The following is a 12,970-nucleotide window of genomic DNA, read 5'->3' on the forward strand; positions in this document are numbered from 1 at the left end:
GTTTCCTTAATGACTGATGATGTAGTAAGGTCACTTTATCATTTAATTATCTTACATGTTGCTTATTTAATCAGCAGCATAATTAAATATAATCAAGTTAGTTTTGTTCAGCAAACATTTCCAAGGCTAGCTCTCTCACTTCAGAGACTTTGCAGCTGCTGCTGGCTGGACAAAACAAGTAATTGTAAGATGACATGTGACAAGTATGTTCCCGATTCCGTTTGCAGTTCATAAGTTCAGAGTCCTGTATTGGAGTTTCTGACACTTGAATAATATGGACTTTGATTAACATCCAAACTAAATACTGTTACAAACTGGAAACACAGAGTTTAAAAGACCTTCTCATTTACCAAACAGGGATGAATGAAATTAGCTATTTGTTGCATTATGGGAGATGTAGGATCCAGCCTTGTTGAAGCTTGCCTCATAACAGGGTTTTAAAAGTCATAAGAACTCAATACTGTCCTCAATTTCTAAATAAATGTGTTTAATGTAAGGCGAGGAATGAAATAGAATGAAAAAACAACCACTGAGTCTGAATTTGATCCTGAAATGTGCTTTTATTAGTTTTAAGCTCTTTACATAGAGTGCATACAAATACAGACAAAATTTACAGAGTCAGATACTGGAGTGCAAATCCTTTTTTTTTTTTTTTTAACCGACAGTATTCAACTCTTAACAAGCTTCCCATTCTTTAGGTTGATTAAACTGAAACTCTATAGCAGGAAATAGACACACACACACACAAACAGCCAGACAAACATTTACTTTTGTCAAGGTCAAAAAAGAAAAAAATATTCTGTCTCTGTTTCACACAGCAGACAAAATGCATATAAGGCACAACACAGGGTTTCCAGTATGGAAAATAAATCATTCTTCAAAACAGATAGTAGTTAAGAGGTGCTTTTAGTGTTTCTGATGAATCACCTTATACGTATTTTGCTGATTTTTTTGGAAACAAAAACTTTGTACATTTGACATTTTCTGCATGCTTGTTCGCCGTCTCTCTTCAAAGACGATGCCAACAAAAATTGTATCAACACAACATTAAAAACAACTAGTTAAAAAATTTGAAAGCATAATTTTACACCTTCTGATTGACAAACATATCCTGTAGCTAGCTCTCATCACAGTCCCTCTAACTGTCCCTCTGTTGATCATCAAACAGTCTCTACACGACACAGCCTCAAGTCATACATTATTTTAAATCTCAGGACATGTAACACAGGAGCAGATCTAGACTGCAATATCTGTTGTAGTATTTACAGAGTACCAACATGAATCCACCAATTAGCAAGCACTTTGCAACCAGCAAAGACTTAAAACAAGCAGGAACCATCTACTGTGACCTCACTAGCAGGTTATTACTTCATGCTTTGGTCCTTTTTTTTTTTAAAGTAAAGCAAACGTTGGCTTCAGGAGAAACTTCATCGACCCAGAATCTCAGGTGGTGTGGGTGAAGCGCCGCCTCTAGCTGCGTTCTTGCGGGTGATAGTGGTGCATCGTGTGAGGATCTCCTGGGCCCGCGGTCTGGGTGGCACCTTAGGCGTCGTTGGGCCCTTGTAGAGGTTCGGATCGGAGATGCTGGGCATTAGCCTCCCCTCCTGGCCGCTCGTCGGGCTCAGGCGGTTTCTCGTCGGAGGGGGCGGCGTGCGACTCAGATGCAGCTGGTCGTCGTTGGCGGTCGGGCTCAGGGTCATGGTGGAGCTGGCAGAGGAGGAGCTGAGGTCATCGTCGAAGCTGAAGTCGGAGCTGTCGCTGGAAAAGCTTCCCGCGCTTTTGTCTCTCCAGCTTCTGCCGCTTTCCGCGTCGTCTCCATCCATCTCGACCATGATTGCAGGAGGAGAGGGACTCTTGGTGAATGTAGGTGTGATGGCTACCCTCGCAGCGGACGGGGGGCTTGGGGTGGTGAGCCGGGCAGGCGGAGGAGGAAGGTTGTCAGACAGGATGTTGAGAGAGCGCGACCTCTGCCTTTCGTTTAGGTTCGGAGAGGACCTGACGGGCGAAAGCAGCAGCAGGTTTCCTTGCGAGTTGCTGAACTGATGCGACTGCTGCTCTAAGCTCGGGACTTGGAGCGGGGAGGAGGGGCGGAAATCTTGGTGTGGTGTCAAGCGGATGTGAGGGTAGTTGTACGGCTGCAGGTACATGGTGGGGATGTAACCTGCTTTACCATTGTGTCTGTGAAAAGGAGACAAAGACAAAGAATGTGGGGTTGAAAATCTGGATTTCAGTCCTTCAGGAAGTCGACATGAACACAAACACGGCTTTTGTTTGTCCTGACTCGGCGATGTTGAATACCTGATGAGCCACCAGCCGTTGTCAGACTTCTGCAGGACCTCCACCACAGCACCGATGGCTACGCTTATCTCATCGTCTTTGGTGGCCTTGTAGCTCTTGGCTGCACAGTAAAGCAACCCTGCAGGGAAAGAAACAACTTTAATATGTTTACTGTGTGGCTGCATGAAGATGTGCACTTATCACCTCATGAAATATTTATTGAAAGAGAGCCATGCATTGTCACTTAGAATGCAAAAGTTTGATGGAGATGGAAACCTTGGCCATGCATTTACACTATTTATTCAATCAGATAAAAACTAAACTAGCCGTAAGCTATCCTCAGACTTATTGCAGCAAGTTTAACATGCCTTTGTTAGCTAGCATGATGACCACATTGGAGCAAACAATGTTTTATAATGCATTAAACTCAAAGTCGATCTGAACATTCCTGAAGTGCGCTGAATTAATCTGATCTTGAATATTGTGTTGTTCCTGCTCTGGCTGCACCCAGGATGAGTTGCACGGCTGTGCACAGGGCACCCATCAATTTTTATTTAACACATGTTCATTGTTGCACATCATATAGTCATTGTGATAGTGAACAATATAATTGCACATTGCAGATTTTCCTCAGGCCTGATTATATAATGTCTATTGACCTTCATTCCTGCAGTAAAAGTATTACCGGTAAGGGTTGATAAAATAAAAATATCAGTCCAAATAAGCCAATTTGTATTCATATATGTACCTCTGTCATCAGTCCCATCTATTTCATCTTCATCAAATTCATCTGCCAGCTTCTCCAGGTAGGGTGCAGGGAACCAGGCCATGCGCTTGTCTTCCTTCTCCACCAGCCACCACCCTGTTCCACAAACGTACATTAAACATCTAACAGTGCATTTGGCTGCAGCAGGAGACCTGTTTCAACCCCGATCAGAACCATGTGCGCTCACCTGCTTTGTCTCTGATGAGCACGTCTACTTTTTCATCCACTGCCACGTTGAAAGGTTTGTTCTTGGTGTCCTTGGTCTCGTACGTCGCCACACATCTGTACGTCTCCGTGACAAACGGCTGGGTCACGTTGCCGCCGGCCTGGCCTGCATTGGCCTCGACTTCATCCTCTGAAGGCATGATCATGATGCTGAGGAAGAGGAGAACTGCAGGTTAACTCTGAGGGAAATGCACTCTAGAAAAAGAACACATTCATTTATTATAGAGCCCCAGTAGCGTATGTTAATAGTGTAGCCTACCTGTTCTTGGAGAACTCCGGCTTCAGGTCCTGCTCTTTGGGGTGGAAGAACTGGATGAGGTCTGCAGACTGAGAGACTCTCGGGTCGCAGCGCAGAAGTTCATTACAGTATTTCTGCAAAGACTTGAGCCGCGTCAGTGACCTGGTGGCGCTCTTCTTATTGCCGCTGCGCTTCTTCTTTTTGGCTGAAAGAAAACACCACTCGGTCACAATCTCGCCAACCTGCAGCTGCGCACTCTGCTTTACATTGACCATAAATTACGCACTCTTACCGTGAAATTTAGGGATGACTCTGTTGGATTTTTTGAGTTTACTAGCAGGTGGGAAAGCTTTCTTCAGTTGTTTCTGCAATAGAAAAGAATGAGAAGCGTTTTTTTGAATACTCAACAATCCATGCGCAACAAAAAAAAAAGGCGAAGACAGAAATGCAATAATTCATACTTACATGCATGTTCACGAAATCCGCCAAAGTTCTGTATACAACAATATCATTCTGGTCCGACCAAAGCACAGAGGTCATGTACATCTGGGGGGAGGACAATTTCAAATTAAACACATGGCAGATGTGCACATATTTCACATTTTTTTTGCACGTGAATAAATAATCTCTGTACTCACTTTGTTCTTCTCCTTGAGCATCAGTCCAATAAGACGGACACTGATGGGATACCGCTGCTCCTCCATGGTGAAGCGACAGAGTCAAAGTGTGTCGAATAGTCCAGGTATGAGCTCTCAAACTCGGTTTGATTTGCGACTGCAACAGAGAAGCCCAACAGGTGCTTTTAAATGTGTCCGTGCAGCGCAGGGTGCAGGGTGTGGCCCCGCGTGAGTCACGTACAGAAAAGCCCAGGTGGAAACTATGCTCGTCACTTACAGCAGGAAAGTACAGCGTTGCACCAACACAGCTCTTTGCGACCTAAAGCCACAAAGAGCTCAGGTATGTTTTCTTAATTAGGATGTGAGGGAGAAGGAACAGGTTCAACGAAATATGTGACGGCTGTGTTCCCATTTCCTAATCAGAAAGCATTCCTCTTCCATCAGTTTTATTCTGACGCACCTGCAGTGAATGTTTTACCTGCAGGGAATGTGTTTTTTATTTAGAGCAGAACAGCAGCGTTTATAAAACCCTCCAACAGTGAGTCTACACAGAAACTGCAGTACCCAGAACTTTTAGTCCCTGGAACTTTATTTCTCTAGAGACTAAAAGGTTCCTCAAACATTGTTGTCTACAGACCCCGGAGGATTTCAAGAATTAGTCCACTTGCATTTCCTTTATATTTCTGAATGTTGTGACAACTCAGCTCCCAAAGTCCCTGTAAAAAAACTCTATTTCCTCCTTAATTCTCAAGTCCCCTGCATTGATAAAGTTCTTGTAGACGTATTCAGGTGTTTTCACACGTACACAAATCTCTTAAACATTTTGGGATGAGCTGCATCAATGAATGCAAATGTATATCCACTCTTTTTCTTACCTTTCCACCTTAACCTCTCCCACACCAGTAATTTGTCCCTACTACAGTGCACCTTTATTACCCAACAATACCTGACACACAGTGAGCACGTCAGCTTTCATTCATAGTTTTAGTGCAAATGCTTAGAATTAGATTTTTTTTTGGTTTTGTAAAATATAATTGAAAGTAATTTTGGTAGGTAGCGAAAAATAATAAGATATGTAACTATACAATACGATACAATGCCAAAGGATATGATATGAAACAATACAGTAGTTTTGAAACCTTGGTTACAATAAACTTAATTGTACCCTTTGGGGAAATTTGTCTTGTCAATGGAGTTCATACTCTTCCCAAACATCGTCCTCATCAGCTGAAAAGTTCAAGAAGTCAAACTATTTTATTAAGTTTCGTTCTAAAATAGCAAAAGATACTAAACTCATTTTGGATTAATACCAGATTAGAATCAGGTAAGTGTGAGATTCATTGAGGGTTTCAAATAATGTTGCAGTGAAGCATTGGAAGATATGACATGTTTTTTTAAAATAAATAATAATGTAATAATCTCAGATACATTTTAATGTCTATTATTCCAATAATTCAGTTCACAGGACTCACTCATTGCTGCTAAATAACTTTACAAATTTAATCACTCAAAGAGTTGAAGAGTCTTTCTGTGTAAGCTGAAATGCACATCTCCTTTGTCTCCCTCTAAACTGTCCTGATGATGAATATGAAGTAATATGAGGTTTTATTCTAAGTTACCAAACCTGCTGTCTTAGAAAAGAAGCAAGCATTGTTAGAGTTGGACGAGGAAGAAGTCGCTCTTATCGTTTATCACATTTATTTCCTTTTGTGTGTTTTTTAAGGAGTCAAGGTTCCTCCTGTTATGTTAGCTGCAGCACGTACACCAAAGAGCCGTGGTCACACATTTACGTGTGTTTTATTGTTATGTTCTCAGGAATATAGGGTCAATCATTCACCTGCTGCAAATGAACTCCTGAAAACAAAAGATTTGATTCACTGAGTTAATTCTACCACGGCACTAGTCAAACTATAGGAGTCACCTCAACAATTTAGATTTTTTTGGGCGTATGTGAGCTTTTTTTATTGAGAGGACATCTGAAGAATATAGACAGGACATGTTGGGGATTGAGGGGTGGGGAAATGCATCGAAGTGTAGAGGGCTTACGACTAATGCATCACGGTTGATAGTCTCTGTATATGAGACGTCTGCTCCACAGACTGAGCTAAACCAGTCACCTCAACATTTTACAATGAGAGCATTTCTTTTCACATTACAGAACAGAACATTTGAGTTATCTATAGGTGGTTGCCAGGTTAGAGGGCTCTTGCAGCGACAAAAAGTCATATTTTCAGACCGATCGTTTGCTGATTTATCAATGAGCTGCCACACAATGTCAAATACAACAAGAACAAGCAGCAGTACTCTGTTTAATGGTGTGAGTTAGAAACACCTTTGAGATTGATTTGGACTCCCTGTGGTGAGTCTGAAAGAGTGAAGCTGTTCTTGATGCGATGCTGACATCTAGTGCTGGCTGCTGTTATATCTGTGGTATGAACTCCTGCATGGATAGTGAATAGAATATTAAACTTTTACCAACCCAGCAGTCTGGGACCAGTCATTTAAAAACACTCAGGTCAGATTTTAGATAGCATGAATGATAAAATCTTATCAAAATCAGAAAGGCCTCCAAACTAGTTATTTATAGATATTATGAACTGATGCTTCTGTGGAGGCAGCTAAAAATGTGCAGCACTTAATTCGTATCATCTGGAATAGATTCACTCCATTTATTTTCTGGCTCTGGCTCAATCCTTCAGGAATTTTGTTGAAAATTAAACTTGATTATGAAGAGATTCACTCAGATTGGATTTAGGAAAAAAATGTTCTTAACAAAATGTTAAGCCTGTAATATACACTTTATTTGTTTTGCTTTGCAGTTGAATTTCTAAACCGTGAGGTGTTCGGCTAATTCAATGTAGTGTTTGTATCCATCAGTGAATATTTCATTCTTACTTTGTCTTCTCACTTTCTATGAATTACAGAGATACAGTCAAACTTGTTTATAATATGTGCATCTCTTGTTGAGCAGTTGAGGTGTTCATGGATCTACTGGTCGAAAACACCTGACCCATGCACGTCTATGTTTTATTATGGTTATTAGAGTCAGGTCCCATTTTTATTTTCTGCGTCCTGGGTCAGTGACTCAGAGTTTTACAGCTGTTTATTTGTTTATATGTATTTGTTGTGGATCAGATGTTTGATAGTGAAGTTAGTGAACTGGGTCATCTGGATTAAGTCCATTTTTAAAGGTTTGTCTGTGCCATTAAATCCAATAAGGTTGTTCAAACTTTGATACTTTTTGATACCACGTGTTTCAAGACGATACAATCTTCTTTATTTTAATGATCCATAGTATCATAAAGAACCAAAGATTGTAAAAAACACACAATATCTTCAGTCGTGTTTTTAACCTGAGTTTTAACAGAAATATCGACTTTTTCAAATCAGAAGAACACTGATTCTCTTTTTACGAATGGGCCCTGAAGGGAGCACAGAACAGCTGGGACTAAGTTGCATGTATTTTAATACCTCTCTCTCCTCTCCTGTCTCTGCTCAATGAACTGACAAATTGACTCAAATCAAACAGTAAACACAACTGTGTAAAAATATCGCACTCTTTATTCTTTCTCTCAAAATGCAATCAAAGCAGATTTCTCGTCCGTCTTCTTCTTTAACGACACTCTCACATAAACTTCTGTTTCTTACATTGCACATTTTTCTGATATACGAGTGATAAAAAAGAAAGAAAAGGAAGTTATTGGAAGTCTTCGGACTTCATCCACACTGAACTCGCACTGAAATAAAAAAATCTTACTGCCGTCAGTAATCCCCCACAGCTCATCAAATCCACTTAGTCATGCTGCAGGCGAGCGAGTCGGCTGAGAGTCTACGAGCAACAACGAGGCAGGCAGGCAGGCGGAGTACATGCACTCTCCAGAAAAACAAAACAACTCTTATATCACCCGTTTCCACAGACAGAAGTTCACCTTCTGTTTTTCACACAAATCCTCTCAAACACAGAAACGTACTTTCTTATTCTCTCTGAAATAAAACATCACTAACATAACTTTCTTTAAAACCGTTTTTATAAACATTTAAAAGTGTAAGGCAGAAGGTTTTTTTCTTCTAAAGCATCGAAGGAGGTTTTCATTCTTTTCATCACTCTTTCATACTTCAGACTCGTCTCCATTAGCCACACGAGGTGCTTTTTTTCACAACTTTTTTTCCACTTAAGGACAGAAGAGTAGCGCTTACTTAGCAGATAATACGCATTTAAGGTGAAGCTTTTGATGTTTTTTCCAACTACATGCAGTCAAACTGACTCATTGAGCAATATCAGCCTCTACAGATGAAAAAGGAGTTTGTTTACATCCGCAGACTGTAGTGTCAAAGCCACATTAACCATGAAGGTTCTATTCTTCAGCTCCACGTTTTGACAGACTGAGAAATGTTGATGTGAATGAATGTCCTGTCACATATCCGAGCTTCAAAATACTGGCTGGAAAAACTGAATCAATGTGCTTGTGTCTTCCCATGAATCTGCATGTACTCATTCAAGCATGTAGACCTTCTCAAGATCATTCTTGATTTAAAAAAAAAAAAAGATATTGGAAGACAAATAATCTGAAATAAAAGAAGCAAAGTGGAGTTAGATTTCCTACCTATTAGAGACCTTTGGCTTGCATAGAAACATCCAATGTGAAAAAAGCAGCAGCTCTTGGTTATCAATAACATGTTCATCGCTGTTATCCTAACTCTAAATCCCACAATCAGCAGCTGGTTTTTTAGATCTACCATCCCTGAGCGACCAAAACCACAACCTACAATCTTTCAGACCTTGCATAAAAAGTAGATCCTCGTCACTTCCTCTGCAACGTTTTGGCAATCCCTCCACCATCTCACTCTGCAGGAGTCACGACGGGGCATTAAAGTGAGATTACAAGGATCATATACATTATTTAAAAAAAGACAAAAATGAATCTTTACAGAACAAAACTCTTCTCTCAACTTGAAAGCCTTTTCTTTTGCAACTCTTATCTTTAGAGGCGATCATATTTAGTGTCTCTGCTGAAGGAAAAACTTTTCCAACAGCTGAGAACAAAGCAATCTGGTTGCACGCAATTGAAATAAAAAAAAAAGGTCAAAAGCAAGGGTCAAAAATGAAATAAAAAAATGAAATTTCGAGGAAAACAGCAGTCTTACAGTCGCAGTAAAACTGTCAGTCATTGATCTGCATCTTCTATCAGCTCTTCCCTCTCTCTGTGCCTTCTTTCTTTCAGTCCTTCAGAAGAGCGGCTGATCACAGGTTGAGTCTCCTGCAGCGAGGAATCAGGATCAGCTCCAATCTTGGCAATAAAAGGGCTCTCTGTTGTTCCCATCCCATTTAACCACAGAGCAGTAAGGACCTTCTTCTACTCGTTTTCTTGTGTATGTTTGTCACCGGAACTCATAAATAGGCATACTGTGCTCCCGGACGTGGTTTAGGTTTAGAGACTGGTACCTGCGGATGGAGATGAAGAAGAATTGAGTCCCATTGGTATGAAAGGGTTAGGGTTAGAAGAAAAAAAACAGACTGAAAGAATGCAGTTTGTCATGTTTTTTAGTTACCATTCTGAACTCCGATGGTAATAGTAGCCCTCGATAGTTGCTGTGGACTTCTGGAAGCAAATATAATAGAAGCCAGCAAAAGAGGCACCGCTGATGTCTTTGATGGTGTGGTCTGGAACTAGAAACTGTTCCTGAAGATGCCGGGGGAAAAACAACAACAAAGAGAAACAGTTAGAGCCTGAAGGTGCTGTATGAAATGTTCAGATAATGAACATGACTTAGTTCTGGTGTAATAAAGAGAACTACAGTCTGCACTAGTGTTGTAGTACACAAAATCGGTCTTGGTCTCGAGACCACTTTTTGAATGTCTCAGTCTCGTCTCGTCTCGCTCACTGGGACGGACTCCAGAATTTAAATCAAGACCGGTCAAGACCACCACTGATCGGCTATTTTTCCAAGTCATTACTTTGATAAGGAAATCGCTCCTTTCTATAAGAACATAAAACTTCAATTCATTTCTGGTTTGATTTTTATCCCACGGTTATGGCTTCAACCTTCCCGGTGTTACAGCCTTAGTGAGTGACAAGCCGCCTGCACACAAGATGATGATTCCTCACCGATATTTATAGTCGTGGTCTTGACTCGGTCTCGATCCCTAAATGTCTTGTCTCACAGTGAAACACATAATGGGCAACTGAGACTGACAGGTGAGGCCTAATTAAAGACATTATATTTGTTTCGCACAGTTTCATCAGAAGCCATTATTACATGTAAAGTAGTCCGTACTAACCTTCCACCTCATGAAGACGAAATCACTGCTGTCCAGTGCTTCATAGTCAAAGTCATCGGAGTTAAAGCTTTTGGCATATTTGTAAAAAGGCTTGAACTTGCCCTGTCGAGAGAGATCAGTAAAAAGAGGTTTAGAGAACAGACGCTGATAAGATCATGACAGGAAAGAAAAATAGACAGCAAGTTTCATAAATTGGAAGCCTTACAGTAAAACATGCCTCTTTGGTTTATTATTCATTCTAAAAGTTGCCCTAAAACCCAGCGATAGGAGCTGCTACAGCTTTTATCAATCAATTATTCATCTAAAGGTAAGACACATGCAGACACTCAGGGTTTCATTGCAGCAAAAAGGCACAAAAAATGGCTGCACAGTGTTCAGCTCCCGATGAGCAAACTTATTTTAAAAAGGGCAACGTTTCAATCTAAAACATCTCCCTCAGACCTTCTCCTTTTGCTGCAGTTAATACATTTGTTTGTCCTGCACCTGTACAGTATGCATTTTGCTTGGATGTGTGCACACTAGTTTTCTCTTTTTTAACTTAAACCTCAACCGCGGTTTCTCTAAGTATCCAACTTTTCCTTTAATATTTATTCAAAGAACTAGTCACAAACAGTCCATTCTTCATAATAATAATAACAATACATTGATAATAGTCAAATGGGACATACCCAGTGTTTCCTGTCCACATCTTCGTCTGCGTCCCATTTCCTGGTTAAAAAAGGCCTTTTCCGGCTGATTATTTCCCCGGCAAAAAATGTTGTGAGGGTGGGATACTCCTGTCACGAAGAGAAATGAGACAGGAAAGAAAACATTGATACAAGAACAGTAGACATATCCTGATATCTGGATGTACCCAAAAGGGATTCGTCCACTAGTTGTGGCAAATAACAAAAAGGAGGAAGAATCATCATCGTTTTGGATGCTGTTTTACTGGCCTTGATGAATATTTGTGATGCAATAACTGTCCGTATGACAGCAATAAGAGCAAATATTTGACCTATATTTCTCACACAGAAACGTGGTTGTATCTAGAAAGCCGCATACACAACATCTACTCATCTTTCACACCACTCTGCCGCCTCCAAAATTCACTTCAGTATATTTCTGAGCTGCTCCCTTCCATGTGTTGCATAATGTAATGGGTATACGGTTGACACACTTTATGCTAAGGATTTCCAGTCTTAGACGTGAAATAAGAGGTTAAAGCCAAAGCCCATCATTCATCTTATCTAATGTGACACAATTAAGCCTTCATCAACCAAGTGAAAACCAGTTCCAACACGCTTAAATGAGGAATCAGTTCATGCTTAAATAGAATAAAGGTCAATATATCTGACCCAGTTTTAATGCTTACCTCCGTCAGCCCTTTGATCTTCAGGTATCCACACAAATAGGAGTCCTCCATAGTCACATGCTGCCCAAGACAAACACACTTTAAGTCACTCTTAACCTTTAATTATGTAGCTCAGAGAGTTGGAAATCACAGAGGTATTAATGATTCTACTTTTTTCTTTTTAATATGGCACACAGAAAAGGTTTGAGGATGTGGTTAGCACAGAAATATGTAATACGTTGGCAGTTTCTGGTTAGTGTCAGATGTCAGGTCGTCGGTCAGTGACACTCATTTAGAAAGACAGATGCACAAAATGCCTACGTGTTGTTTGGGTGGTGTACACTGTTAAAATGTTCATATCTGTAACTGTGTCATAACTCATTACATTAGAGTAGAAACAGTCACCAGGATAGCTCAAAGTTAGGTCAGTGTGTTAGTATTTTATAAAAACCAGCAGAGGAAAAACATTATAACATAAACACCTCAGCAAGCTAACGTTTGCTAAGTTAGCAACTAGGGCTAAAATTATGCTGAGTTTGCAAATAACCAACAAACTAACATGAAAATATCAACAGGACTACTAGTGCATGTTTAGAGTACATTACCTGCAGAACAACCTCAACGTCGTAGGAGTTGCCTTTGCTCTTTTGATAACCCCGAAACTCTGAGCCGCTGTACAGCAGCGAAGTGGCCACCCCCGGCTGGTACGTGTTGATCGGGGCAGGGGGAACAAGAGAGGCCGAGGATGAGCAGGCCAGGCCGGTAGTACAGCAGCTCTCTGCTCGCACAGGCATAATGAGCGCTAAAGTGTCACCGTCAGCCACCGTCATGAACCTAACGACGGAGCACACAGCAGCCAGAGGGAGAAAAGGGACTGACAGGGGACAGTGTGTCGGCGGTACACACAACTTTGATCAATTTGGGAAGCTAGTCTCTGGGTCTGCGACTGAAGAGCTTCAAGCCTTCAACGTCCCATGCTGCGTTCAGGCGCTCTTTCCCGAGTTGGGAAGTCGTTATTCCGACTTTGTTGTGTTTACGAGCTTGAAGTCGTGATATAGTGACATCGTGGACGCTACAAATATAATGTTGTACTGTATTTCTTTGAATTAATTAGAAGATAATAAGTCTATGTGTATATTACAAATGATAAACGAGGCTCATAATGATTTGGGAGATGTTAATCAACACAAAGTTATTGCTAATTGAGCCTTTTTTTCTGCATCATGTAACGTCA

General features: G+C 40.8%; 2 protein-coding genes across 2 annotated transcripts; both read right to left on the bottom strand.

Moving 5' to 3' along the window:
- Positions 1-540: 540 nt before the first annotated feature.
- noxo1a (NADPH oxidase organizer 1a) lies at positions 541-4,441 on the bottom strand. Its single transcript, XM_061065430.1, has 8 exons — positions 4,145-4,441; positions 3,972-4,052; positions 3,799-3,871; positions 3,528-3,711; positions 3,231-3,418; positions 3,026-3,139; positions 2,299-2,416; positions 541-2,178 (listed from the first exon to the last, which is right to left on the bottom strand). Exons 1-8 carry the CDS (start codon positions 4,208-4,210, stop codon positions 1,428-1,430), a joined length of 1,575 nt encoding a protein of 524 aa, XP_060921413.1. The 5' UTR covers positions 4,211-4,441; the 3' UTR covers positions 541-1,427.
- Positions 4,442-8,632: 4,191 nt separating this feature from the next.
- Positions 8,633-12,720, bottom strand: gid4 (GID complex subunit 4 homolog). The gene is made up of 6 exons (XM_061065457.1): positions 12,342-12,720; positions 11,758-11,817; positions 11,072-11,179; positions 10,404-10,505; positions 9,674-9,804; positions 8,633-9,566 (listed from the first exon to the last, which is right to left on the bottom strand). Exons 1-6 carry the CDS (start codon positions 12,564-12,566, stop codon positions 9,503-9,505), a joined length of 690 nt encoding a protein of 229 aa, XP_060921440.1. The 5' UTR covers positions 12,567-12,720; the 3' UTR covers positions 8,633-9,502.
- Between the last annotated feature and the right edge of the window lie 250 nt (positions 12,721-12,970).

This window comes from Labrus mixtus, chromosome 20 (assembly GCF_963584025.1).
Source record: "Labrus mixtus chromosome 20, fLabMix1.1, whole genome shotgun sequence".
NCBI classification, from domain to species: domain Eukaryota; kingdom Metazoa; phylum Chordata; class Actinopteri; order Labriformes; family Labridae; genus Labrus; species Labrus mixtus.